The following is a 27738-nucleotide window of genomic DNA, read 5'->3' as shown; positions in this document are numbered from 1 at the left end:
CGCCTCGGGCCGCCAGCTCGGGGCCGGCCCCGCCGTGGGGCGGCCGCTGTGACGCGGCGGGGCTGCGCCTCCCGCCCGGCCGGGCCCGCTCCATTGTTCCCGGCGGCGGCGGGCACCGCGCGGGGCTCCGGTGAGTGGCGGCGGCGCCGGGGTCGCGGGGCAGCGCTGCGTGCGGCGGGACGCGGGGGGTCCCGAGCCGGGGACACTGCAGTGTGTCCCCCCCCCCTTTCCCCCCCGCCGTCCTCCCGGTGCGCCCGTCGCCCGTGGCGGAGCGGCTCGACGGCGGCACCGGGGGGCTCCGGGGGGCCCGGTTCGCAGCCCCCGGGGGGCGGCGGGCAGCGGGTCCCCGGTTTGCAGCCCCCGGGTCGGGTGGGGGCAGGCGGCGGGGTCCCCGGTTTGCAACCCCACGGGTTGGGGGGGTGGGGGCAGGCGGCGGGGTCTCCGGGGGTCCCCGGTTTGCAGCCCCCGGGGGGGGCAGTTTTGAAACGCGGTGGGGTCCGAGCCCGTCGTTCGGGCCGAGCCGAGGCTGGAAACCTCCCCGCAGCCCCGGTCCCGGGGTGGGCTGGGGCCCGAGACCCCTCCGGGCTGCGGGGGGGCCCGGCCGGGGGGCTGGGGGCTGTTTTCCGAGTTGCTGCCTGGTCCCTTGTTCCCGAAAAGTTCCTAAGCGGGAGCCTCGCGGCTTCCAGAAAAAGATGGAGAAGGAGCTGGGCTTGGTTTTGTTTCAGCTCTCGGCTCCGGGGCGCTGCGGTGGTCGCGGAGGACGGAGGTGCTGGGGAGAACGCGGTCCCGGGGTTTGAGTTTCCCTTTGTGTTCGCCAGCTGCCTGCGAGGACGGGGGGACCCCGAGAGCCGCCTTCCTCCAGACTCTCCGCGGTCTCCGGGAATCGCTCTGCCCGGTGCACGGCGAACGCGCGGGGAGCGCGGCGCGGCCGCCGGCTCCGCCTGGGATGCTCCGTTATCTGCTGGGCCGGCGGGCGCAGCCCTCGGCACCGGGGTGGGCTTCGGCTGGCGCGGCGGGGTGCAGCGTTGGTGGGTTTTGCTGTCGGGGCCGCGGTCGCAGCCAGCGAGGCGGGAGCAGAGCGTGTCCGCGTTCAGGTTACACCGAGGGGCAACGAAGCCGCCTGGCGATTCCCGTCTCCGCCCGGGTGCCTGGGTCGCTGCCCCGCGCCCGGAGGGTCACGGCTGGCCGGTGCGGCTTCCTCCCCGTCAATGTTCAAACCCGAGCAGCGCGGTTTGCCCGGCTGCTCGCGTTAGCGAAGCGGACGGGCTGGGAGGCGGCAGCCTCGCCGGGGTCCCGGCCAGAGCGAAGCTGGGATCGGCGCCCGGGCGGAGGCGGTGGTTTGCTCTCCGGCTGGAGGTCTCTGGGTGCGAGGGGGCCGCGGGGGCAGCCGCCCTGCCCAGCCCCGGGCGCGCGGACCCTGCCGACCGCGCTGGCCAGCAGCCATTTTCCCCCCACAGGAGCACTTCCTCCCGCAACCTCCGCGGTGGCTGCCATGCACTGTTGCCTTTTCGTTGTGTTGCTCAGAGAGGATTAAAACAAACAGTCCCTGCCCCGGCGGGGTGCAGGCGGGAGCAGCGCCGGGCAGAAGCAGCCCGCGGCGCGTCCGTCGGCCCCGGGCTTTGCTGCCTGCGAGGTGCCGGCGGTGGGAGCGCTGGGAAGGAGCCTGGGTTGCCTTCAGGTGGGAACTGGAGCTCCCTGCTTATTGATCTGCCCACAGACGTACACTGGAGTGGGAGCCGCGTTGCCTCCGGCCCCCGCTGGTTTCCCCCCGGTGCTCCGGCCCCCCACGCCCTGGCAGCTAGCAGGGGCCGCTCAGCTGCGGCCGGGTCGCAGGTCCTTGTCCCATCCCAGCGGTTCAGCTTCCTACCCCCTCGGGGACCTTCTGCTGCTGGGCACAAAGGCAGATGCAGGCGGTCGGGGATGTGTTTGCTGGAGAAGTGTGTGTCCTTCCCCTCCCAGCAGCTTTCCTCCGAGGAGCTGAACGTAGCGAAAACCCCATCCAGCTCCCTCCCAGGCGGGATGACTGGCCTCGGCCTCTCCAGGGGATGGCAGGTGGTGGCTGTGTCCCAGTGTCCCTCTCCTGGACCAGTCCCCTCCTAGAGCAGCCAGTGGTACAAGCCCAGTGGAGATTTTCGGGTACCAACGGATGCTCTGTAGATCTGAAAGTCAAGCCCTCGCGTAGGGATCCCTGAATTTGAGGATGCTTCTAAAACTGAGCTGGTTCAGAGATCTGTGGATGAGGCTGGGCCTCTCCCCATCGCTCCTGCCCCACACGCCGTTGTCCCTCGCCGCTGGGTGCCTGCAGCGCGCGGTGATCCCGGTGCTTAGAGCTGCCCTGGGAGCTGTAAGGCTTCACGGCCGGCTGCAGCGCGTGTGCCCGCGAAGGGTTAACGCAGTATGTGTGCTGCACAGTTGGATATTTATTTTTCCAAGCATGTGTCTGCTTTAAGCATTATAGATTTTCCCTATAGTTACATTTGCAGTTGTGTTTGCTTTTTATTTCAGCAAATACTTGGTTCCTGACCCGAGCCGCTGGCTGGGGCGAGGAGCCCTGGGCGAGGGAAAGGCTTTGCTCTGCGTCGCCCACGAGTTTTGCCTTTGGCGTGCCCTTCCTCCCCAAGGGCGCCTGGAGGGCTCTTTGTGTTGAGCCTCAGAGGAAAATCGAGTCTCCTTTCTGTATTTTGAGGCTGGAGGGCAGGGTGTCCCGCTGGCAGTCACCACCCCTCCATCCCGAGGGACGAGTGGCCCCAAGCTGGGTGCAGCCCCCCACCGTGGGCTCCTGAAGCCTGGCGGACCTGGGAGCCGAGCTCAGGCTCTTCTCCGCGTTGAGTCTGGCCTTGCCCTGTTGTTTTCCTGGCTGCTGCGTTACGGGCTGGTTGCTGGCGCCGAGGCACCCGGCGCTCGGCTGCCTCCGGGCCGCTCTGACGTGGTGGCTGCTGCAGGGGCCAGCTCTGCTCCGACGGGGACGCGGCGGCGAGTGCCCCGGTCCAGAGGCCCCCCAGCCCCACCGAGCCGGCCGGTGGCAGCTCCCTGCCGTCAGCACGAGCACCGGGACCCTGCTCTGGGGGACGAGATCGGGGGCTCCCCTGCGGAACCGCACAGCATCGTGCGACGCCCCGCGCTGAGCCTGGGCTCCAGCCCCCGGGCGCCCAGCCAGGCGCCCTGCTCCGGCTTTTGGCACCTCGGACGCATTCCCGGGGACGAGCCGCGGGACGGCAAGGGGCTTCCCCACTACACTCAGCGCAGAAACGTTCGGCTGCCGCCCGAGCATGGAAGGTCCCGTCTTGTGCTGCGTCCCTGGGACAGCGCGGTGACTCACGGGCGTGGGAGAGGCGAGGGGTGAAAGTGCAGCCCTCGGGGTGCCCGAGGATGACGGGGAGACGGGGTACCTGAGGGTGCCTGAGGATGACAGGGAGACGGGGTACCTGAGGGTGCCCGAGGATGACGGGGAGACGGGGGTACCTGAGGGTGCCCGAGGATGATGGGGAGACAGGGTACCTCGGGGTGCCCAAGGATGACGGGGAGACGGGGTACCCAGGGGTGTCCGAGGATGACGGGGAGACCAGTTGCACGAGACTGGTGCTGCTGGACACGCGGGCGTGCGAAGGCAGCCTGAGAGCATCTTCCCGGAGGGGCGGGTGTGCAGGGAGCGCGTGCCTGGGGGGGTGCACAGGTGGGCACAGGGGTGTCTGTCACCGCGCCGAAATAGCTGAGCGCCGTGGGTGTGACGGCCGGTTGTAGCTGCAGCCTCGGAGGCAGGTCTCCAAGCAGCGGTTAACCCTGGCTCCGCTCTCACTGCTTCCATTTTTAGTCGTTTGAGTGCAGCCCCGAGCAGTAAATCGCAGCGTGCCGGGGCTGTGGGGAGCGGGGACGGTGCTGGCGGGAGCTGGGGACCCTCCCCGCTCGAGCTGCCGTCCTCCCGCGCAGACGGTTTCCTGTAGGGATTTATATGAAAGCCGTATAAACATGGCGAAGAGCCATGCCGTTGTTTGCACAGGTAGGAGCACTCTCCCCGCTTCCTCGCCTCCTCGCCGAGGCTGGGGGGCTCCCCAGGCTCCATTTTACGGAGGGAAGGGTCTGCAGTGCCCCTTCCCTGCAGCATCCGCTCCTCTCCGAACACCAGGATTTCCCAGGGTGCTGCCGAGCCTGTCCGGAGGGAGCCGAGATGCCTGGCCGGACCCCGTGTGCGGGCTGCGTCCTGCCCTGCACCCCCCTGCCCCGGCGAGGCCTCTCCCACCGCCCCACGGAGCTGAGCACCGGCCGCGTGCTCCCTGGGGATCTTGGCAGCGTCCCCCCCTCGCAGAGACTGTCCGGGGCGCGGGGAGCCCTGCGCTGCCGAGCCGTCCGTCCGCCATGGAAAGACGCTGCTGTCGAGCCCCTGAATCCGCTGGCAGGCGCCCGCTCCGAGGTGCAGCTCAGAAGGGCTTTGCTGGGCCGAGCCAGCACTGACTCATTTTTCAGGAACTGCTGCTCTGGAGGCGCTGGGCTCCCCTCCCTCCCTCCATCCCTCCCTCCCTCCATCCCTCCATCGCTCCCTCCCCTCGGCGCGGGGCCGGCTCGGAGGCCCACGCAGACGCTCCGCATTAGGGCATGTTCCGGGGAGCATGTGCTGTCGATAAACAAAACCACTTAGAGACAGAAAATAATTTCCAGAAATACCAAAGACCTTTTTTTTTTTTTTTCCCCCACGAAGAATTCCCCCTCCCTCTTCCAAACCCTGATAAATTGTTAACATTCAATAACTATTTTGGAGCGCGCTGCCTGGCGCCCGGGCGCGCGGGCGCTTGCCGATAACGCCGGTGTTTGCTGGGTGCCGCGTTTCCCTGCCCGCCTGCTTGTGTCAATACTTCGGGTCCCAAATGCCCTGGTGCCGGCCGGAGCCAGCGCAGTGGGGCAGGGTGGAGGCAGCCGGACCCCCAGCCCCGCACCCCGCCGGCGTTCCCGTGGGCTGCGCAGGGGGTCTGCGCTCCCCGGGCAGCACCCGGCCTTCAACGGGACCCTTCGGGGCCGGCTCCGGCGCCTGCTCAGCCCATCCCCAGGGAAAAGCGGGCGCGTCGGGCGAGGGCAGCGAAGGGTCCCGCTCCCTCGCTGCAGCAGGAGAGGCGGTGACCGGGTAGCTGGAGCTCCGGCGGACCGCGTGCGTGGGGAGGATGAGTAGCGGCGTGTTACTCACCAGGGTTATTACTCACCGGTTTTAACAGCGCATACTTTCGACAGACGCCGTACGGCAAAAGGAAGCACTTGTTCACGCGGCAGGTTGGCAGCTCGGCACCGGGCTCCGGCGAGCGCGAGTCGACCGGGAGAGGAGCGGGGTGAGCTCGGGGCGAGGGCTGCGGGGCGTGGAGGCACGGCTGCGCCCCGGGGAGCTGCTCTGGCCTCTGGCTGCCCGAGCCTGGAGGAAGGTTTCGGGGTGGCATCATCCTGTCCACACCCTGGTCCTTCCACTTGTGCCGGAGCATCGGCCGCCGGCTGGTCCGGGGCCAGCAGCGTGGCGGCCGCCGCGGCACGGCTGTGCTCGGGTTGTGCAATTAACTGGGCAAGGATCTCGCCGGCAACTCTTCAGCAAAGCCCAGTGGGACGATTAGCGATGGCCGGTGTCAGGACCGCCGTCCCGGGCTGCTGCGGAGCCGCAGATGTGTCGCGGGGGTGGAGCGCGGGGTTCGCTCGCCTCCGCGCTGCCGGGAGCGGCCGTCCGGGGCGGCTGGGCTCGGGCTTTGGCTCCGGCGGCCCCCTCGAACGTGCTTTGGCAGAGCTGCAGACCAGGAGGGAGGAGGGCCATGGAGGGCCCTTCGCCGGGGCACCCTGAGCCGGGATCGGGCTCCTCCGGCTCTCCCTGTGCCGGAGCCCGGCTCCGATGGCTGCCGCACGCAGCGGTCCCCTGGCAGGGGAGGGGAGGGGGCCCGAGGGGTCCGGCAGCTGGAGAGCCCAGCGTGAGAGCTGGCAGGGACGAGAGCGAATTGCGGCATTGGCCCTGGAAGCCGGGGGATTTCTCCCCGGACGGCCGCTCCGAAAACAGCTGTCGGTGGAGGGGGATCTGCCGCAGGTGGGAGCGGGGCCGAGGGGCGGCTGCGCGCGAGCCCCGTGGATCCCATGGGGGTGGAGGGGCTGGGGGTCGCAGCAGGATCGGCTTCGCCGGGCGTGCGGAGCGGTGACGTGGACAGCGTCAGGGTTCGGTCTGGACACGTGGGGTTTGCCGCGGCGGAGCAAGGTGCCGCTGTCCTGGAGCGGCTGGGGGTCCCGGGCTGGGTCCCCATGTGGGGCCAGGGGAGAGAGGCGGGGGGGCATCTGCCCGCAGATGCGCGCGCCGGGGCGAGGGGCCTTCCAGAGCCCGGCGGAAACACCTCCCTGTCCCGCAGAGCTGCCAAGGCTGTGAGATTATTTTCCATTTTTCATCTGAGCAAAGTTAAAGAAGACTTAAGAAATTTCTGGGAGCGATCACCCGGCTTGGGCCAAGGGGGGATTTATTTCAAAAATTTTGCGGCATTTTGGTCCGCATGGGAGTCCCCTTTTGGGCACAAACCAGAGGCAAGCGGGAGAGCAGAAATCTCCCTTTCTTTAACGGGCGTTTGAAGATTTCTCCCACCGTTCTGGGAAATTTTGCTGCATTCGATTCTGCTTCGCCAGCGGTTTTGCTATCGACACATCAGCGCTTTCGTGCGGGAAAACATAACCCTGGCAGCCAGCGCCGGGTCGCGGGCGGCTGCCGAGGGGTCGGTGGGGAGCTGCCCGCCCCGCTCTCCGGCTGGGTGCTCCGGAGCGTCACCCGCCGTGCGCGGAGGGGCTGGGTGGTGGGACCTGGGGCTGCCTCTCGCCCTGCCCTGACTCTGCTCTCCTCCTTCGCAGCTCGGAGGGGCTGACGGCCCGGCGGAGACCCCCCCCGCGCCCGCCCGGGGCCAGCCCGGGGTCCCCATGGAGTGGGAGTTGCGGAGCGCCGTCGCCGAGCAGTAGCCGCAGCAGTGGGATGTTGACCTGGCGGTGCCTCATCCTTTGGGCTGTGCTGGTCACAGCCGCGCTCTCCGCTGCCAGGCCGGCCCCCACCCTGCCCGACCAAGGTAAGAGGAGCAGACCACCGCGCCGGGAGCGCCCGGCTCCCTCCTCCGGGCCGTCCCTCCCCGGCGATGTCCTGCGGCTGCTGCCAGGGGGACGCGGCGCGCGTTGTGTGCCGAGAGCTGTTTGCGTGGGCGCGGAAAGTTCCAGCGCGGTTCCAGCGTCACCTGTGGACGTTTTAAACCAGGAGGGATACTGTGGCAAAACGCGACGTTGTTGGTTTGGGGAAGGAGGCAGACGCCGGGGGCTGTGTCCCTGGGGGGGTCGTGTCGTGTCGCAGCGCGTGCTGCCCGTGACGACCTGCAGCCCGAGGCGTGTGTGAAGCCTGCTCCCACCCTGCTGGGCACCGGGCTGCTCCCGGGCTCGGCGGCTGAGGCCGAGGGACTGGGCGCAGGGCACCGGTGCAGGCCCTGGCAGCACGTGGGGTGGGCGCAGCACGTGGGGTGGGCACAGCACGTGGGACAGATGCACCCCGTGGAGACCCCCGGCATGCTCTGGCGTTGCTCCCAGCTTGGGGATGCCCGCAGGGCCGGGTTTGCCGTCAGCGTGCCCTGCTTGTGGCAGCTCCCGGTGCAGCCCTGCGCTCCGACTGCCCTCCCCCCTGCCCACCGCAGCCCCCCTAAAGCCGGGGCTGGCTCAGGCAGTTCCTGCAGCCCTGGGCAAGGGGAACGCGCTCGCTTTTCATCGCTGCTCGCCCCCAAAAGCCTTCCCAGGGCTCGTGGCTTGTGGTTGCCCCTGCCGCAGCCCTGCGGAGCCCCGGAGCCCGGTGGCACCCCGAGATGCGGTGGCGGGGCTGAGCGGGTCGCCTGGCCCCGGAGACAGCCGGCCCCGGCAGAAAGCACCGCTCTGGCATTTCAAAGCCTTGGCCTTCCCCTCGGTGCAGCAGAGAATAAACAGACCAGGCACCGCCGCGCAGGGCTCCGGACTCACTGCCTTTTGGTTTTAATTACCCAAGAATGTCTGGGCTGTGGGGTACTGCTTTTCTTTCTGAGGCTCGCTCCCCCTTCCCTCTGCCTCCCACCAAAAGCCCCGAGAGGCAGATTGCCGGTGCTGCCGGCGCGGGCAGGGTGCTGCGCAGTGCCCCGGGGCTGAGCATCGCTCCCCGTGTCCTGGGGCTCAGCATCGCTCCCCGTGCCGCGGGGCTCAGCATCGCTCCCCAGGGCTCAGCGTCGCTCCCCGTGCCCTGGGGCTCAGCATCGCTCCCCGTGTCCTGGGGCTCAGCATCGCTCCCCGTGCCGCGGGGCTCAGCATCACTCCCCAGGGCTCAGCATCGCTCACTGTGCCCCGGGGCTCAGCATCGCTCCCCGTGCCCTGGGGCTCAGCATTGCTCGCTGTGCCCCGGGGCTCAGCATCGCTCCCCGTGCCCTGGGGCTCAGCATTGCTCGCTGTGCCCCGGGGCTCAGCATTGCTCCCCGTGCCCCGGTCCCTTGGTGGCTCAGGGCATGGGACGGGCGGGAGCTGGCACCAGTGAGCAAAGCGCGCTGCGGCTGGGGTCCCCGTACCGGCCACGGTGGGTGCTGACCGGGAGATCCGGGCTGGGAGCGTGCCGTGGTGCTGCGGGCCGGGGTCGGTGCCCCGGGTGTGAGCAGTACCCAGCACGCTGGCTGCGGGCGCGTCCCGCGCCATGGCCGGGGCTGCGCGCGGTCCCCGGGAGCCGCGGGCTGCGGAGAGGAGCCGGGCAGAGCATCGCTCACGGGGAGCGTCTCCGAGATTTTTCCATTGGCGTGCTCGCTCCCCGCTTGTGTCAATAACGCGGCTGACAGCGGTAAACATGTTTTTCTCAGGAGATCGCTCTTCCTGGAAGAGGTTTCCTGGCGGTGTTTGGTTTGAGGATGGCTCTCGTGCTGCCGGGAGAGCGGCTCTGCGGACCCGGCCGCGGCTGTCGGGAAGGCTGCCCGCCTGCTCAGGCCCGGGGCTGATTAGAGCAGAGGTGGGGTGCGGGGTGTTGGAGGAGCCCCAGGAGGGTCTGGGGAGCCGCGTCAGGCGGCGGCAGCGGAGGAGGAGAGGTCGGAGCGGGGGGAGCTGGTTCCTCGCCAGCCTCATGCCAGGGCTGACAATGCCCTGTGGCAGCGCTCCCCGACGCGGTTCTCACCAGGGCGGCCCAATTAGTGCCGCAGCGGGAGCCGGCTGGGGCAGAGCCCGTCCCTGGCCCCGGGGCCGGCTGCTGGGAACAGAATGTTCCCGGCAGGACGTGCGGGACGGGAAGAGCCAGGACCCACGGCCGGGACCGTGCCGCCAGCACCTTGCAGGTCACCCACCAGGGTGGGCTCCAGACGCGGCCGGGGGCGAGTCTGGGGTCCCGTGGGGTGTGCGTGGGGGCTCAGCTCCCGTGCCGTGGGGCACCGTGTCCCCGGGCTGGGCTCGCTGCCCCGCTGCCGCCGGCTCGGGAGCATCGCCCGTGCCGGCCGGGGAGCCGCGCGGCCGCACTCGGGTCCCCTCCGCGGCGGAGGCGGCCGCTTCCCCAGACTTTGTTCTGGATGTTTATGGGGTCTCAGTTTCCTCCCGGTTCTGAGGCGGCTGAGCTGCCTTCTCGGGGAGCCAGTAATCCCCCGCGCCCGGCCAGCGGCCCCTGCCTCGCTGCGCAGGGGGATGCTCGGCCGCCGGCCCCCCTCTCCTCGTGGCGTGGGGAGGGGGCTTGGGAGCTCTGCCTTTGTTGGGGACTCGCTCCTGTTACCGAAAAATCTGCAGCAAATAAAATATTAATGGGCACTTACTGCATTTTACAGTTACCTAAATTTGGAGGTGGTAAAAAAGACCCCTAGTTAAGGGGAAAAGCCAAGAAATTTCCGTGAGCAGCCTCCATCGCCCTCCCTCACAAAGCCGGGCTTTGTCTGCGGGTTAAATGGAAACCTGCAGAAAATTGCCGAGGGGATTTTTTTCTTTTTTTCCCCTCTCCTCGTCTGCCATTGTCCTCGCTGCTGCTCGGGGTCTGCCTCCTCCCCGCCTCGGGGTGCAAAGCGGCCGCGTCGCGGGGAGCCGTGTCCCGGAGCGGGGGTCCTGCCGTTTTGGGGCGCGCTGAGCCCCGGCGCAGCGGATGCTTTCCCGGGGGATGCGTCTGCCCTCCGGCGCGGGGGGCTTGGCAGAGGAGCCTGGGGCTGCAGCCCCCTCCCTGCGCAGCCGAGCCCCCTTCGGGGCAGGGGTCTGCCCCATGTCCCGGCCAGCCCAGCTGGCCGCAGGCTTGACCTCCCCCAGCCCCGTCTGCGGGGGCCCTGGCTCCGGGCTCGTCCAGGGGGTCTTGTTCCAGACCCAACAGGGGCCAGAAGGCCAGGGCTGGAAGCGTGCTGAGCCCGGGCGGCCCTGGGGACCTCTGTGAGCGTGGGGATCTGCTGCCTCCTCCTCCTCCTCTCCCCGAGACTCGCCCAGTGCTGGTGGGAGCATTACCCGCCAGCCTAGGGGCTCTAATCCGCGCCCCCCACCCCCGGCAGCGGAGATGCTGGGGGCTGTTTGGCACCGCCGTAGCCTGGGACACGCTGTCACCAGCCACAGCATCGCCGGAGGTGGCACAGCGAGGGTCCTCAGCTTGTCCCCGCGGCTCCCCGGGCGGGCTGCTGGCCCTCGGTGTTGTGTGCCCCCCGTTTCCCCGCTGCCCAGCCCCCCTCCTTGTTCTGCAGCTCTGGGTGTCGACTCCCGCTGGAGCCCTCTGAGCAGCTCTGAGGTCCCCTGCGCTTCTGCTGTTGGTGGCAGCAGCCCAGGGTTGTCACCAGAGCTCGGGGGGTCCCGCAGCCCCCACCCGCAGCTCCGAGCCCCCTGCTCCCCCAGACCCGATCGCAGCAGCCGCACCGGGGCACGGCCGTGTCCTCCCCTCCCAGCCCGCTGAGCAGCCTTGTTCCCCGCCTCCCGCCCTGCCACTCGGATGCTGTCACTCCGGCCCTTAATTGGGGAGGAAAAAAAGAAATATGAGTCTTTGGGAAAAGCGGCAGCGCTGTGCCGGAGCCTGGGCCGCAGAGCTGCCCCACAGCGAGGGGCTGCAAGGGGGTGTCGGGGGGCTGGCTGGCTGCCGAGCCCCCCATGGGGGCTGCTCGGGAGGGGCGTGGGGAGCGAACGCGGACTCTGCCTGCGCCGGCAGCCGGCCACAGGCGCGTGTGCGGATGGGGGTGTTCGCTTGTGCCCCCCCCATGGGCAGGACCCCCGGCCGTCCCGCGCCTGGGGGCAGCCGAGGGTGCGGGTCTGCGTCCCGAGCTGCTGCAGGGGTCTGAGCGTGGCCGGGGTGTCCCGGGGGGACGGCGGTGGATTTATTCTGACAGCTTTGCTGCTTCAGCGGACGAGCGGGCTGGGAAGAGCGGGAGTGCCCGGAGCAGCACAGAAATCCCCGCTCCCTGCGGAGGAAGCCTCGGGGGACCGGAGGGTGGGGAGAAGCCCACTGCCTCCTGGGCTGGTGTGGTCAGGAGGAGCCGTGGGTGCCGTGAGCCCCCCGAGGAAGGGCCGTGGGTACTGTGAGCCCCCCGAGGAAGAGTGGGTGCCTTGAGCCCCCCGAGGAAGGGCCGGGGGTGCCTTGAGCCCCCCGAGGAAGGGCTGGGGGTGCCTTGAGACCCCACCAGGAAGGGCCGTGGGTGCCTTGAGCCCCCTGAGGAAGAGCCATGGGTGCCTTGAGCCCCTAATGCTCTCCTGCTGGCATCTCCCTGCTGCAGCCTTTCCCGAGAAAGGGGAGCCAGGGATGTGCAGGGCCCCGGGGTGCGGGGATGCTGCTGGGGGCATCCCCCCTCGGGGCATCCCCCCTCGGGGCATCCCCCCGGCACAGCCCGGGCTGGGGGGGCCGGCAGGGCCAGGAGCTTTTTAAATATGAAAGAAGCCAATCCCGGCGCCCCGGTGCGCGCTTCCTGTGGGGATTAGCGGGGCTGCCGGGCATGTGTGTGCTTTTTCTTCAGGAAATACCTTCGGAAAGCCCCGCTGGGGTCTCCAGGGCAACCGGCGGCCCCGCGCCCCCCGCCCGCATTGTCCCCGCGCCGCTTTGTTGGCCGCGCCGTGGCCATCGCTGTGGCCATCGCTGTGGCCATCGCTGTGGCCATCGCCATGGCGGGCTGTGCCGGGATGGGGTCTGGGGGTTAACCGGGGCGGCTGCCCCGCGCCCCTGCCCCCGGGGAGCCATCCCCGGGGACCCGGTGACAGTTACACGTGCTCGGTGACACTCTCCATCTGGCCGGCGCTCGCCAGGCTCGGCTCCGCTCTTGGTTCCATTTCAAAGCTGGAACAAAGCAATAAAACCTCGGCGGGCTGCGCTGGCCGCTGCAGCGTGCGTCTCGCTCTGGGGCTGGGCTGCAAGCGGAGGGGCGATCGGCGGGGCCGGGGCTGCTCCCCGCGCTGTCCCCGCTGCACCGGGACGGGACCGGGCTCTGCCGAGGGGCTGCCCTGGTGCCGTGGTTTCGGTTACAGAAAGCAGAACCTGTGAAAGAGACGCTTCAGGCTGATGGAGCCCGGTGATCAAACGGGCTCACCCCAGCAGCGTGCGTGGAGGGCACGCCGGTAACGCTGCACCCGCTGCCGTCCCTGCGCTTCCACGGGACCCCGCAGCAGCATCGCCCCGGCCCCGCTCCCGCCCCGGGGGCGAGCGGACCTGGACATGCTCGTTAGCCTGTGAATTCGTTTTCGGGCCGTTCCCACCATGCCGCGTTTTCCGCCTTATCCCTGAGTGCCAGAGATGTGCTTTGGGTTACCAAAGGGCAGGGTCCTGCCTTGCCCTCCGCCTCCCCTCGCCCGTCCATCACGCTCGACGCCTCCGTGCCTCCCCGGTCATGCTGTTAATGCAAAGCAGCCCCCGGCTCGGGGGGCTGGGGGAGGGGGCTGCTGCCTTTGAAAAGCAGTCTGCCCACACGCCGGCAGACCCCCGCCCGCCCGGGCTCCTCGGCGCAGCGGAGCCCGCGGTCCGATGGCCTGGGGGAGTGGTGCTCCTTGCACGGGGTGCCCTGGGGACCCACGCGATGCTGGGCGCATGGGGAGGGACCGCCTGCGCCTGGGACGCTGCGGCCCCGAGCCCCGGCGTCGACGTTTTCCCTCCCTCCAAAGAGCGTCTCTACCCCCAGGTCCAGCTGAGAGGTGTTTGTGGAGCACGGGGCTGGCAGGAGCTCCCCGAGCCGCCATGGTTTTCCCGCAGAGCTTTCCGGACGAGCTGATGGGCAGGAGCCCGTGGTGGTCCCTCGGGCAGGCTCGGTGAGGGGGCACCTGTACGAGCCCTTGAACCGCAGCGGCGTTTTGCTGGCTGGAACGGATCCTGCGCTGGCCCGGCGTCGGTTCGGCTGCGGTGCAGCAGCACCCACCGCACCTCAGCACCGCGGCCGTGCGGTGCTGAGCTCCGGAGCTGCGTGAGAACCGGCACGACTCCTCGTGTGCGGGCGTGCGGGTGGCCTGGGACAGGCAACAGGGACGTCAGGGGACGTTCGTGGGCGGCGGGGGAGCTCGGCAGCTCCAGGCACCTGCGGCGGGTTGTGCTGCTCGGTAGGGAAGAAGTTGGTCGGTGCGTGCAGACCTGAGCGCAGCAGCGTGCTGGGGAGCGAGGAAGGGGCAGATACGGCGGCAGCTCTGCCTCTCGTCTTGGTTTGGGTTTTCGTGGCTGCTTATCGCTCGCTGACCTTGCTCTGAGAAGGGAGTCGGGGCGGGCAGGAGGACGTGGTGTTACGGAGTCCCATGGTGTTCTGGCAGACGGCGACGGGACATGGCTGCCGCGTTGTGTGCGATGGAAGACGCCTGTGACTAATCACTTGAAACACAAATCGGAGCTCCTAGAAGTGCCCATCCTGCGGGCTGCGAGAGGAAAATGGGGAAAAAAGGATTGCAAAAGCAAAAGCCTTCCCCTGCCGCCTAAGGGGCTCCCACCAGTCTGCACCTTCCAGGCTGAAACGCTTGGTAGCCTGGCACTGGTGGGCCTGGAGCCCCGGCTTCTGCCTCCAGCAGCTGAGAGGGACTGCGTCCCCGGGAAGAGAGGAAGGAGAAGCTCTGGAGCCGCTCAGAGATGTTTTCCCCATGAAGCTTCTCGTCGGTACAAGGAGAAGTGGCCAGAAAGCAAAGTGCCGATGACGACGTGGTAGATGAGTTTCTGAAGAGCTGAGCTTTTGTTTTCGGCAGCACAGAGCGGCTGGAGGGTCCCGGGAGGAGCGGTGCCTCGCTGCGGCCCTGGCCCCGCGCTGCTGGCTGCCAGCCTGCGCTCCCTGCCTGCGCTGGCTCGGCTCGGGGGTCTCACCAGGGGGGTCTGGCGCAGGCGGGCACCTTGGGCCGCTTTCGGCTGTTTGGGAGAAGGGAAGAGGCTGTGCTTGCCCGGCTCGGTGGGCACCGAGAGGGGAGGGTGATGGCGTGTGTCGGTTCTGCGGTGAGACAGCCCCTCCGGCGCGCACGCCGGTGCTGCGGGCGTTCGTAATTAGCTGCCATTTGGCAAATTGCTGCGCTGCTCGTCGGGGGCTGTGTGGGTCCCGAGGGAGAGCTGTGGCTTTGCTCCTACCCCCGTGGCCGGAGCACGGTGCCTGCGGGCTGCGTGCCCGCCGAGCGGCTCGGTCCGTGGGGACGACAGCCCTCGAGCCGCCGGTCAGCTGAGGTTTGGCCGTTTCCAGGCTGTTCCTGCTGGGCTGCCTGCGCAGGCTTTGTTGGGATTTTCCAGCCCCTGCTCCGGCCCCCTCGGATGCCGAGCACTTGCGCCGTGCAGGGCTTCGGCCGCAGCCCCGTGGCACCATCGGCTCTGGCCGCCAGCCCGCCCGAGGCCGGCCTCCCGCGGGGCTCCTGCCCGGGACGATGCCCACGCTGCGTCCGCCCCGCACCGTCGCTGGGAGCCCCGCACCCGCCGAGCCGCAGCAGCCCGGACCCTGCCGTGGGATCTGAGGGGATGGTTTGAAGCCCAGGGGTCCCAGGGACCGGGAGAGCCACGCACGCACCACCGCAAAGGGTGTGGAGGGCAGCGCTGGAGGTCGGGACCACGTCTGCACGGCCGGGGCCAGGAGAGACGGGATCACGTAGCAGCAGGATGGAGAGAAAGGATCTTTGTGCTGCTCGCACAAGTGTCGCATCGGGGAGCAGCTGCAGCTCTCGCTGCCCAGCGTCGCTGCGAGCGGCAGCGCTGCGGCCGGCAGCTGTTTTGCTGGAGCTCCCCTGGGCTGACCTTTCCCAGCGATGCCTCTCGCAGCCCCTCGCTCCTCTGCCTGCTGTCCTGGCGCAGCCCCTCGCCCCCCTTGGCCTTCCTGCCCCTGCCTCCAAGCGCTCTAACCGGGGCAAGGCACGGGGACCCCAGCCCGCTTCGCTGGCTGCCCGCTGGTGGGGGGGGGATCCCGGGACCCCTGCGCAGCGGCAGAGCCGAGCAGAGATTTGGGATGCTCCTGGGAGAGGCCGGACCCTGCCCGAGCAGCTGGTGCTGCCTGAGATGTCTCAAGTTGCCCATTTCTCCCCCATTTCACAGCCCCTGCCAGGCACCCTACCTCTGGGCTGAGCAGTGCGTGGCAAGAGGGGTGCGTGGCTGGTTTTGAACTCCCGAGCGGGTCCTGCCGGGGGGTGACGTGCTTGGTGCTGCTTGGGGTGCTCGCAGCCTCTGCCTCCCCTCCGCTCTGCAGCCGCCGGCTCCTGTGCCCTGGGCTCGCCGGGGCAGCCGGTCCCCGGTCCCGCCGGTGCCGCGGCGGGAGCATCCCAGCAGCGCATGTTGCCTCATTAACACAGAGCCGCGGCGGCAGCAGCAGCAGCAGCAGCAGCAGCAGCATGGTTTCCTCTGGTCTCTATTTCTTTTCTCCTCTTGTTTTTTTTTTTCCTCCCTTCTTCTCTCTCCTAACCCCTCCAGCTCTGCCCAAAGCAAAAATCGAAGTGGAGTCCCACTCGGCCCACCCCGGCGACCTCCTCCAGCTGCGCTGCCGGCTGAGGGATGACGTCCAGAGCATCAACTGGGTGCGCGACGGCGTCCAGCTGGCCGAGAACAACCGGACGCGCATTACCGGGGAGGAGGTAGAGGTCAGGGACGCGGTGCCCGAGGACTCGGGGCTCTATGCCTGCATGACCAACAGCCCCTCGGGAAGCGAGACCACCTACTTCTCCGTGAACGTCTCAGGTTCGTAGCGGCCCCGGGCAGGCAGGGAAGGGGCAGCCCGGGGCCGGGCTGCGGAGCAGGGAGCAGGCTGCCTCCGCACGCCTTCGCGTGCTGGCCGGGCCCGCGCGGATCTGGCTGCCTGCGCGGTGAGTTCGGGGCTGGCGTGCGGTTTAGGGGTGCCCGGAGGAGTTCCCGGCGCGGCGCGGTGACGTCCCGCCGGCTGCGGTGCGGGGAGGAGCAGCTGGAGGTTGTCGCCTGTTGGTCTGCGTGGGGCTGGGGGGCTGCGGGGCTGCCCGCAGGAGCGGGCACGCGCTGGGGGTGAGCCGGGGTCCGCGTCGGCGCTGGCGGAGCGGGAGCTGGAGGAGGACGATCGCTCGAGGTCGGGAGGTGTCTGCCGAGGCGTGGGCAGCTCTGTGCCCGCAGGGTCTCGGCTGCCAGCCCGGAGGGGTTGGTGGCACCAGGCACGAGGAGCCGTGCTGGGACCCACGGCGGGGAGCTCTGAGATCACCTCGGGGGGCAAATCGCTCCACGGCGGCGAGCGTGGGGGCAGCAGGCACTGCCAGCCTGGCCATGCTCGGGGCCGTGCCCGCGCCTCCCTGCCAGCCCCCCGGGCTCCGGTCCCTGGGGAAGGGAAGGGTCTGTGTGCGGGCGTTCAGCCGGGCTGTCTCTTCTCTCGCAGACGCGCTGCCCTCCGCGGAGGATGATGACGACGAAGATGATTCCTCTTCGGAGGAGAAGGAGGCAGACAACACCAAGCCAAACCGTACGTGCAAGATGGGTTTGCCCCTGGTGCTGGGGCAGCTGGGCACACTTGCCGGCATCCCCCAGGGAGGGAGAAAGGCAGGCGAGGGTGGGCAGGGGGTCCCGCTCCAGCCCAGGGCACCCGGCGGCAGCGAGGGCTCGGCGAGGGGAGCAGGTCTGGGGGCACCGGGGGCGAAGCAGCCTGGTCCGAGCAAGGGGATGTGCCGGCATGGCTGCGTCGGGGTGCCTGCGGCTGCCGCCACGCCTGCTGAGCCTGCGCCTCGCAAGGACAGGGCTGCGCGGGGGGCTGGGGGTCCCGGGTAGCGCCCCGTGTCTGGGAGCTGCAGAGCCAGGCTCAGCTGCCCGCGCCTCTCCGCTGCCCGGCTCAGCCCTGCCCTCGGCATCCCCGGGGTGAAACCAGGACCAAAATGCCGGAGCTGAAGCCCCGGTGGGTTTGGCCGGGGGCCCCGCGCCGGCCGTGCTGAGCCCCCGGCTCTGCTCCCCAGAGGCCATCGCTCCGTACTGGACCTATCCCGAGAAGATGGAGAAGAAGCTCCACGCCGTCCCCGCCGCCAAAACGGTGAAATTCAAGTGTCCGTCGAGCGGGACGCCCAACCCCACGCTGCGCTGGCTGAAGAACGGCAAGGAGTTCAAACCCGACCACCGCATCGGCGGCTACAAGGTACCGGCGCCGGGGGGCAGCTGCCCTGGGCTCGGTCCGGCTCTGCACCCCGCGAGGGGCCGGAGCCGGAGGGCTCGCTCCGGGGCAATGCGGGGAGGGGGAGGATGGGGAAGGGGCTCCGCAGCTGAAGAGGCACTGAGCCCCCTCCCCTCGCAGCACCCGGCGTGGGCAGATGGGCCCCTGCGGCATTCCTGCTGCAAAATGGCCCCACGGCAGTGACCTGCTCTGCGCCATGCTCCCACCCGCTCGGCCTCGGGGGGACGGGGCGGCGGGCGCAGCCTAATCCCGGCCGAGGAGAGGGGTCTTGGCCAAGGAGAGGGGGTCTCGGCATCCCCGGCGTGGCAGCGGTTGGCAGGAGCGGTGCCAGCAGCCTGGAGGGTACCTGTCCTGGGTCCAGGGGCCACATTCGCCCCCCGAGCTCTGGGGCTGGGGGTGGGGGTGGGAAAGCCGTCCCTGTGCCCCGGGGGGGTCCCGGGAAGCTCTCACAGCCCAGCTGAGCCGCAGGGACCCGTCCCGAGGAGCCGTGCCTGCCTGGCAGCACCCACCGAGCCGTCGCGGGCGCACGGTGCGACGCTGCCCTCCCGCCGACCGGCACCCTGCCCTCTCGCCGCGGCTCTTCCCGGGCGGCAGCGGAACAACTCCGATCTGTTCCCTCCGCGCTGGGGCCGCCGGAGAGGGGTGTCCCCGCGCGCCGGGCGCGCCCATCACGCACAGCTCGCGACATCTGCTTCTCGGCGCGGCTGGCTGCGTGGCGAGGCTGTCCCGGGGCAGCTGGGAGCGATTACGGTCCCTCCGCAGGGAAGGGCAGCGGTGACCTCAAAGGGAGATTTATGCCGTGCCTGTGTGGTGGGGGCCAGGGGGCTGAGCCAGCTCTGACGGGAACGGGGGCTTGTGTGCTCAAGCCCACCGGTAACCGGCTCTGCCGTCGTCCCCGTGCCCCCAGGTCCGCTACGCGACCTGGAGCATCATCATGGACTCGGTGGTGCCGTCCGATAAGGGCAACTACACCTGCATCGTGGAGAACAAATACGGGAGCATCAACCACACCTACCAGCTGGATGTCGTGGGTGAGGAGCGCGGGGCGGGGAGGGCTCGCCCCGCGGGGGTCCCCGTCCGCAGCCCCCTCCCCAGCGGAAGCGGGTGCTGCACCCTGGGGAGCTGGGGAGGGGAGCGCTGGTGGGGTCAGGGCACGCTCGCCGTCGCCACGGCCGCCCGCCCCGGCACGCACCCCTGCGGCACCGTGGGTCCGCACGCGGGCGGGCGGAAGGTTCCCCTCAACCCGTTCTGGGGGTTTTTAATTGTGGTGGAAATAATTTCATAGACCAGACAGAAACTTTTTCTAATCGCCTTATTAGCCATAATTCCCAGCTGGGAAGGCTGGTCTGAGCGGTTCCACATGTGGAGCTGCTCTAAATGCCAGTAAATGAACCATTAAAAATGTGATTTAATTTGATTACACTGAGCAAAGTGAAGGGCGCAGTCAGCGAGGTGGACGGAGGGGTCTGTTAATGCTGACTCACCGCGGTGGCAGCCGCTTTGTTAACGGCCGGGGCCCTCGCTAGGTTTGTTTGACCTCTGACCCCACGAATAGGTACCGACGTCCCCGCGCCCTGGGTTTTCACCTGTCCCCGTCCCCAGCCCCTCCAGGCTGCTCCCTCCCCGCGGCGGGGGTCCCTGGGGAGGGGAGCACTGCGGTTCCCGGGGTGCAGCGGTGCGGGCGAGCACCCCGAGCCCCGTCGTAAGGTGCCCCGTCTCCCCGGGTGCTGCAGAGCGGTCCCCGCACCGGCCCATCCTGCAGGCAGGGCTGCCCGCCAACAAGACGGTGGCCCTGGGCAGCAACGTCGAGTTCGTCTGCAAGGTCTACAGCGACCCGCAGCCCCACATCCAGTGGCTGAAGCACATCGAGGTGAACGGCAGCAAGATCGGCCCCGACAACCTGCCCTACGTGCAGATCCTGAAGGTAAAGCCGCCCGCCGGGCTGCCGCAGCCCGCGGCGCCGCAGGTTTGCCGTCCCGGGGGGCTGGAGCGGGGCAGGGCGGCCGAGAGGAGCCCCCTGGGCTGGGGACCACCGGCGGCCGGAGGCCCAGACCCGCGGGCAGCCCGCCTGGCCCCACGCCGGGGTGCCCCAGGAGCACGGGGAGGGCGGTGGGCAGGGAGGGCTGCCCGGCTCCTCGGCCGTTTCCCTTTGCAGCCCCCAAGGCACACACCACAGGGGTGGGTGGGCTAGCCGGGGAGCGAGCACGGTGCTGGGGGTGGGGAGCTGAGCCCCTGACCCGACCCGGCGAGAGCAGCTCCCTCTGCGCCCCGCGGTCCCGCTCGTGGCCAGCAAACCGGCCGCCGCGCCAACCCCCGGGCGCGCAGCCCTCCCCGGCCCGGTCGCGGGGGGAGCGGGGCGCAGCCCCGTCACTGCCCCTGCCTCCCGTGGCCCCCGTGCGCAGCCCCGTCCCTCCCGCCCGGCAGCGGGTGCCGATGCTGCGGGCGCTGCCGGTGCTGAGCGCGTCAACGTGACTCCATCTTGTTGGTCTGTTCCAGCACTCGGGGATTAATAGCTCTGACGCGGAGGTGCTGACCCTGTATAATGTGACAGAGGCGGAGAGCGGGGAGTATGTTTGTAAGGTTTCCAATTATATTGGCGAGGCCAACCAGTCTGCGTGGCTCACGGTCACCAGACCTCTGGCGAAAGGTAATCGGAAGAACGCCCGGCGGGGTGTTTCCTCGGACCGTCAGTCCCCGGCGGGGGAAAACAAAACTCTGGGCTCTCTTGTTTCTGCTGTGTTTCTGGTGCGATAAACCATGGAAAAATACTCAGCGGGGCCGGCCAGGCTTTGTGCTGTGTGTGTATCCCCCGATGTCTCTCCTCCGTGCTTCCCACCCTGCCACGCAGACACCGGCACTGCCCGGGTGCCTGGGGGGTCCGGCACCGCCGACCCGGGTCTCTGCGGGCGCTGCCACCGCGCCAGCCCCGTCGGTGCGTGGCTGGGGACGGCACGGTGCCTCATCCCCCGTCTGTGCTGCCCTCCCCGCTCCGTCCTCCCGTCTCCGTCCTCGTGCCTCCCCATGTCGTACCCGGCAGCCGGCGGCTCTGCCTGAGGTGATTTCTCCATGTAGCCCATGGCCAGCATGCTCCGATGGGCAGGACGCTCCGTCTGGTGAAGGGTTTTTAACCAGCATCTCCTTAGGTCCGCCTGGATGAGTGGTCATCCTGAGGGTCTCTCTAGCAGGTCTGCAGTGGTCTCTGTCTGCTCCCCGGGGGTCTGGCAAATGAGACTGGGCTCTCCCTCCTCTCTGGCCTCCTTCCCAGAAGATCTCATGTCGTTTGCTTCTCCGTTTTCTGCTTCCATTTTTCCTTCTAGACGGCTGGCGTTAACACGACAGACAAGGAAATGGAAGTCCTTCACTTAAGGAATGTCTCATTTGAGGATGCTGGGGAGTATACATGTTTGGCGGGTAATTCTATTGGGATCTCCCATCACTCTGCATGGTTGACAGTTCTCGAAGGTATATACTCCTCTTCCTCTCCCTTTCCTCCCTCCTTTCCAACGTATGCATTGCGGTCCGGGAGAGAGCACATCCCACCCCTGCCCCCGGGCTGGGCAGCGTCCCCGCTGCGTGCCCCCCCTCCACCCCCACCTGGGGTCTGCCCCCCGCTCTCTCCCTGGCCCAGGCGATGCATACCTGGGGGAACTTAACCAGGGGCTGCTCCGCCGGAGCAGGACGGTCCCGCGCCCCGGGGCACGGCCAGCGCTGCCCGCGCCGGGGGCACGGCGTGCCCGGGGTTTGGGGGTGCTGGCAGCGCTGCCCGCCGGGGAGCTGGCCCTGCCCCGCGGCGCAGGACCCGTGCCGGGGCTGTGGGTCGCTTCTGCTGCGCTGCCGGGGACGCCGGGCCCCGTCCGCATTGATGCTGCTCCTCGGGCATCGATGCTGCAAGGACCGAAGCTGATAACAGCTGCCAGGAAAGTTTTTGGGGTGCTGCATGCTTGTTGCTTTCCAGCCAAAAACTTTCCCCGTTATCAGCCGCTGCTCTGTCAGCCGGGTGTGCTCGGAGGTGGGACAGAAAGCTTCGACTCCCTCTTCCAGCTCTCTCTGAGGCTCTGTTCTCTGGGGGGTCAGGTCGGGGGGGCTGCCGGGGGGGGGATGCAATGGCAGCTCCCACCCTGCCGGATTCACCGTGGTCTGCGGCTGCGCTGGACCATGCCACGTGGCTGCGGCTGCCCTGAACTGTTGGTGGCACTGCCACCTCCTCTGCCACCGGCAGCCACCAAAGCGGGGTCTGCCCCACGGCACAGCAGGGCTGGGACCCTCCTCCCCGCCAGCCCGGGGGTCCCACAGCAGGTCGCTGCCGCTGGAGATGCTTCTGGCTGCTCTGCCCCGAGCTGTCCCCAGTCAATGTCAGTGACACCGGGATGCCCGCAGCCCCGGGGACTGCTGGATGGCCCCCTCCACCCCACCACGCTCAGGGTAACCCCCGGGCCCCAGGGACTTGCAGCTCCCAGTGCGGGCAGAGCACAGCACCTGGGAAGGGGACCCGTCCCCGGGGGTGCCCGAGGTGCCTGTCCCTGCGGGGTGATGCCGGAGCATCCCCAGTGCCGCCCTGCTGGGATCGCTCCCAGCCGAGGGACACGGGCACTGTCCCCCCCTCCACGCCTCTCAGCAGACCCCTTCCCACCCGCCCCAGGCGCATGGCTGTGGGGGCGAGGAGCCCGGGGGGCACGCGCGCCTTCCCCGCAGGGTGGGCGCGCAGCTCCCCGGTCCCGGCCGCACGCTGGCGATGCGGAACGTGTCCCTGCTGAGCACGGGGAGGGGCCGGGGGGCTCCCCCAGCACCCCTCCAGCCCTCGGCCCCAGGCGGGCAGGTGGGTGCTAACACCCTATTCACGCTGACCCAGCTATCGAGGACACCCCGGCCATGATGACGTCCCCCCTCTACCTGGAGATCATCATTTACTGCACCGGGGCCTTCCTCATCTCCTGCATGGTGGTGACCGTCATCATCTACAAGATGAAGAGCACCACCAAGAAGACGGACTTCAACAGCCAGCTGGCCGTGCACAAGCTGGCCAAGAGCATCCCCCTGCGCAGACAGGTAACAGAAAGTAGAGAGGGGGTTTGTTTGCACCTACTGGGGGGCCTGCCCTTTTTGGGGGGGGATCTGGGTGAGGATGGGTGGGAGAGACCCGGGAGCATCTCGCCCTGCTGCCTGTGCCACCCTGTCCAGCCGTGTGCCCGTCCGTGGCGCGGGGGGGACCGTCCTGGGCTGCGTCCCGGAGCGGCAGCGATGGGGGGGCTGCACGGCCCCTCCTGGTCCCCGCTTGGCGGGGCTCTGCGGCGGCGGTGGGGAGCACCAGAAGGATTTGCAGCGATCTGATGTTCGAGTGGAAGAGCGTATTTTACACCCGGAGGGGACAGGAGCGCTCCCAGGGCGTGCGTTGCACAGCGTCAGCGTGCCGGATAGTAATCAGAGATTGCTCCGTCCGGGCACAACGTGGAGGCAGCGCGGAGGGGCTGCGGACAGGGGGCTGCGGGCAGGGGGCTGCGGGCAGGGTCGGGGTCAGCGTCTCCCTCGCGGCGGGGCAGCCGGTGGTGGGACCCGGCGCTGCGTGAAGGTAACCCACGGTCCCCCCCGGTGCAGGTGTCGGCCGACTCCAGCTCCTCCATGAACTCGGGCGTGATGCTGGTCCGGCCCTCGCGGCTCTCCTCCAGCGGCACCCCGATGCTGGCCGGCGTCTCCGAGTACGAGCTCCCCGAGGACCCGCGCTGGGAGCTGCCCCGGGACAGGTGAGGTCCCGTCCGCGCGGGGCGGCTCTGCCCCGGGGACGAGCTGCCGGAGCAGCCCGGGTGGGAGCTGGGTGAGGATGGCGGCACCGCCGACGCCGTTTACCAGCGTCCCCCCGCGGCCCCCGCGTCAGGGTCTCTCCTCCCGGCAGGCTGATCCTGGGCAAGCCCCTGGGCGAAGGGTGCTTCGGGCAGGTGGTGCTGGCAGAAGCCATCGGCCTGGACAAGGAGAAGCCGAACCGCGTCACCAAGGTGGCGGTGAAGATGCTCAAGTGTAAGTGGGGACGAGAAGGGGGGATCCTGGCACGAAGCCAGGCTGGGGCCGGGTGTGTGCGACACGGGGGGGCCCAGCCTGGCACCCCCCGACCGCTGCCTTCGCCGCCGCTTTAGCTGACGCCACGGAGAAGGACTTGTCCGACCTCATCTCCGAGATGGAGATGATGAAGATGATCGGCAAGCACAAGAACATCATCAACCTGCTGGGAGCCTGCACGCAGGACGGTGAGGGCACGCGAGCGGGGAGGGGGCTGGCCCTGCACCGCGGGGACGGGGACGGGACCCCCCGCTCCGTGGTCCGGCGGCTCATCCCGCCGTCCCCGCAGGACCCCTCTACGTGATCGTGGAGTACGCCAGCAAGGGCAACCTGCGGGAGTACCTGCAAGCCCGGCGGCCCCCCGGCATGGAGTACTGCTACAACCCGGCCCGCGTCCCCGAGGAGCAGCTCTCCTTCAAGGACCTGGTCTCCTGTGCCTACCAGGTGGCCCGGGGCATGGAGTACCTGGCCTCCAAGAAGGTGAGGAGCTCTGGGGGGCCGGGGTGGGGTGGGGAGCCTGGTGGCTGGGCTCGGGGGGATGCACCCTTCCCTCCCAGCCCGTCTCATTGTGGGGAAGCATCCGGGGGGTTCAGGGACCACCTGACGGCCCCGCGCTCGGTCAGTGCATCCACAGGGACCTGGCGGCCAGGAACGTCCTGGTGACCGAGGACAACGTGATGAAGATCGCTGACTTCGGTCTGGCCCGCGACATCCACCACATAGATTACTACAAGAAGACGACAAACGTGAGTGGCGGGCGAGGGGCTTCGCCGGGGTGGGCGAGGGCGGCGGCGCTGCCCATGCCGGGGACGCCCCAGCCCGCGCTGGCAGTGCTGCGGGGGTGCAGGGCTGTCCCCCTGACCCCCGCTCTCTGGAGCACGGAGCCGACGCGAGGTGGCTTGTGTCCCAGGGCCGGCTGCCGGTGAAGTGGATGGCCCCGGAGGCTCTGTTCGACCGGATATACACGCACCAGAGCGACGTGTGAGTAGCGGCCGCCGACGCCTGCGCCCTGCCCGGCTTCGCAAGTGGTGGGCTGGGCCGGGGGGAGACAGGGAGCCGAGACTGCCAGGGTGGGGGGAACCCCGCTTGGCTGCCGGGCGCTCTGCTGAGAGCGGGGGGACGTGGCCCTTCTGGGTCCCCTGTCCAGCAGCGCTCTCGCTGCCCGCGTCACTGCCCGCATCGCTGCCTGCGCCTCGCGGCCGCCTGCCGAGGTCCCATCCTGCCCCGCTGCAGCTCGCGGCGCAGCGCCGCGGCGAGGTGCACCAGACGGGATTCGTCTTAATTTAATGAAAGCGCAGTTAGCGTCAGCAGGCGAAGTATTGTGAATCCAGACTGTATTTGGCGCTGGGACTCCTTTGTCTTGCAGAGCAGATCAAAGCTCTTGGTGAATCACAGAATCGTTAAGGTTGAAAAAGACCTCTAAGATCATCAAGTCCAACCACCAACCCATCACCCCCACGCCTGCTAAACCATGTCCCGAGGTGCCACATCCACACATTTTTGAACCCCTCCAGGGATGGTGACCCCAGCACTGCTCTGGGCAGGCTGGTCCAATGCTTCACAACCCGTTCAGTAGAGAAATTAGTGCTTGTCCCTCCCAGCAAACGAGGTGCTAGCTGTCCCCAGAGCTGTGAGACGGGGGTGTCGGCTCCATGGGAGCCGGGTGCCCCAGCGTCTGCCCTCCTCGCCCCGGGTAGGTGGTCCTTCGGCGTGCTGCTGTGGGAGATCTTCACGCTGGGCGGCTCGCCCTACCCCGGCGTGCCCGTCGAGGAGCTCTTCAAGCTGCTGAAGGAAGGTCACAGGATGGACAAGCCCAGCAACTGCACCAACGAGCTGTGAGTGCGGCGCTGGGCTGGGGGCGAGGGGGGTGCCGGCACCCGATGCAGCGTGGGGCCGGGCAGGGGGCACAGGCAGGTGCTCGGAGTTACTGTCCCAGCAGTTCCCAGCCCTGCAAAACCATCAGCTCGGTCTGTCTGCAGTAGCCAGCCTCTCCCGGTGCCATTTCTCGGCAGTGAGTCCTGGGATGGCCCTGGAGCTTGGCTCCCCCTCCCCAGACAGCCCCTCACCCTTCCCAGCGCCCGCAGCCGGAGGGTGGGCAGGGGGTCCCCTCCCTTCCACCCAGGGGATTCACCCTAAATCCGCGGAACAGCGTCTTTGCTGGCTGCGAGTCCCAGCCGGGCGCCGGCAGCCATCCCTGGGTGCTGCTCCGCTGCCGTGGGTGGGGGGTGCCCCGCTGCTCCCCCCGGGCTCAGCCCTCACCTCCCCTCTGCCCACCCAGGTACATGATGATGCGGGACTGCTGGCACGCCGTCCCCTCCCAGAGACCCACCTTCAAGCAGCTGGTGGAAGATCTGGATAGAATCGTGGCCATGACCTCCAACCAGGTAGGAGAGGCAGCACCCAGGGGCCCGCTCCTGCAGCCCCCTGCCCGGGGTGGGGGCTCCCGCGGGGACGCCCGGTCCCCTCCTGAGCCCGGCCGCGGTGTTCGTCCCTGGCAGGAGTACCTGGACCTCTCCATGCCGCTGGATCAGTATTCTCCCGGCTTCCCGGACACGCGCAGCTCCACCTGCTCCTCGGGGGAGGACTCGGTTTTCTCCCACGACCCCCTGCCAGACGAGCCGTGCCTTCCCCGGTTCCCCCCTCAGCACACCAACGGCGGGCTGAAGCGACACTGAGGGTGGCACTGCCAGCGGGGACTGCCGTGCCGTGCCGTGCCGTGCTGTGCCGTGCCGTGCCATGCCACGCCGTGCCGTGCCGTGCCCGCAGGCTGCCGGCGGACGCTGCCCGCAGCCCGCTCGTGCTGAGCTGTTGCCGAAAGGGTTCAGAGACACAACCGTCGCATCTCACGTAACCAAAACCACCCGCCTCCCGTGCCAGCTTCTCCTGCCGCCGTAGCTGTGAGCTCTCTGCAGCCCAAAGGTTTTGCTCTGGTGATGTTTCGGTGTTTCCTTTTTTTTGGAAAACCTCTTTTCCGTGAAGTCTGTGCTTGGATATTTCCCCTTGGGGAAGCCGAAGCCGTCTCCTGCGGGCAGCGCCCGGCTGGGGAGCTGGCCACGCTCCTCGGGACAGCCCGTCCTGGCAGGGCACGGAGAGCCAGGCTCCGCTGGGACTCGGGGAGCTCGCTGAGCCGAGCCCAGCGCCGCGCTTCCGCAGCCGCACGAGCCGGGGAGCGTCAGCGTGGCGGGATCCTGGCGGGCACGGCCGGCGCAGCGCTCGCTGCCCGGGACGCTCCGGGGCTGGTGCCGCGGGTCGGCAGCGCCCGCGCCGACGGGCTCTGCCAACCGAGCCCCGCGGGAGCGGGAGCCGCAGCCTACGCGTTGCTCAGCACTGATCGCAGAGGCAGCCACGTACACCAGTGCTAAAACAGAAGTCCTGTGTACATAGCTAAAAATATGTATAAATATGAATATATATTTACATGTCTTTTTAAAAGGGTTGTTACCAGAGATATACCAGTTTGGTAGTAAGGTACTAGTGGCTGGTAGATATCAATTGCTATAAAAAAAAAAAAGTTCATATATTTTGCTACTTTTGCTGTTTTTATTTTTTTAAATTATGTTCTAAACCTATTTCAGTTTAGGTCCCTCCGTAAGAATTGCTGCTGCTGCTTCAGTTTTATATGGGGTTGTATTAAACAGTGATAATAATGTGTCGATGCCTTTTGGGAACAGGTTGTCATTACGTGCCTGGCCTGCCCCCGGCCCCCGCGCGCCCGGGCATCGCCTGCCAGGCGCCCGCGGCACCATATTGGTGCGGGGGTGCCGGGCGCGGGCATGCCCTCGGCGTGGGGCAGCGCCCGTGAGGGCTCGGACGGTGCCCTGGGAGGGGGCTGCAGCCCCTGCCCCGGCGGTTGGCTCCCTTGGGAAGGAGTGGGGGGCCTGGGGTCGCACCGGTCCCACGCTGGGACACCGGAGCGGAGCCGCGTGGCACCAACCCCTCCAGCCCAGCTCGGTGCCCGCTCCCAGCCCGGCGCAGCCCCGGCTCCCGGGCGATGCCCGCCAGTGCCTTACCGGCGTCCGGAGCACCATGCCCCCCGCTCTGCCCGTCCGTGCCCCCCGCTCGGCCCCTCCATGCCCCTGGCTCTGTCCATCCGTGCCTGCCGGTCTCTGTCCCGGCGGCGGCTGCCGTGCCCGGCTGCCCGAGCTCGGCTCCGGAGCTGGCACCGGTTTGCAGAGCCGGGGAGGAGAGGGCATCTCCC

General features: G+C 68.6%; 1 protein-coding gene across 5 annotated transcripts; it reads left to right on the top strand.

The window, feature by feature from the left end:
- Positions 1 to 69: 69 nt before the first annotated feature.
- On the top strand, positions 70 to 27738 carry FGFR1 (fibroblast growth factor receptor 1). Of its 5 annotated transcripts, none has more exons than XM_075444661.1 (18): positions 70 to 130; positions 6844 to 7052; positions 15791 to 16054; positions 16713 to 16796; positions 17281 to 17456; positions 18400 to 18523; positions 19226 to 19416; positions 20810 to 20954; positions 22342 to 22545; positions 23086 to 23230; positions 23380 to 23501; positions 23618 to 23728; positions 23830 to 24020; positions 24164 to 24286; positions 24451 to 24521; positions 25238 to 25375; positions 25819 to 25924; positions 26039 to 27738. In XM_075444661.1, the coding sequence occupies exons 2-18, from the start codon at positions 6962 to 6964 to the stop codon at positions 26213 to 26215; spliced, it is 2463 nt and encodes an 820-aa protein (XP_075300776.1). In that variant the 5' UTR covers positions 70 to 130; positions 6844 to 6961; the 3' UTR covers positions 26216 to 27738. The 5 variants fall into 5 exon arrangements, with proteins under 5 accessions (XP_075300776.1, XP_075300777.1, XP_075300773.1 ...); XM_075444662.1 differs by lacking the exon at positions 20810 to 20954 and adding an exon at positions 19989 to 20139; XM_075444658.1 differs by lacking the exon at positions 70 to 130 and having other exon boundaries at positions 6880 to 7052; positions 22342 to 22538; positions 23085 to 23230.

This window comes from Opisthocomus hoazin, chromosome 28 (assembly GCF_030867145.1).
Source record: "Opisthocomus hoazin isolate bOpiHoa1 chromosome 28, bOpiHoa1.hap1, whole genome shotgun sequence".
Lineage (NCBI taxonomy): Eukaryota > Metazoa > Chordata > Aves > Opisthocomiformes > Opisthocomidae > Opisthocomus > Opisthocomus hoazin.
This window is presented reverse-complemented; position numbering and strand designations above follow the sequence as displayed.

Excerpts from the sequence above, each read along its gene's own strand:
- FGFR1 (XM_075444662.1), top strand. The coding sequence starts at position 6,962 with ATGTTGACCTGGCGGTGCCTCATCCTTTGGGCTGTGCTGGTCACAGCC. Across the intron at positions 19,417-19,988 it reads CCTACGTGCAGATCCTGAAG|CACTCGGGGATTAATAGCTC; the intron begins GTAAAGCCGCCC and ends GGTCTGTTCCAG. Across the intron at positions 23,502-23,617 it reads GGCGGTGAAGATGCTCAAGT|CTGACGCCACGGAGAAGGAC; the intron begins GTAAGTGGGGAC and ends CCGCCGCTTTAG.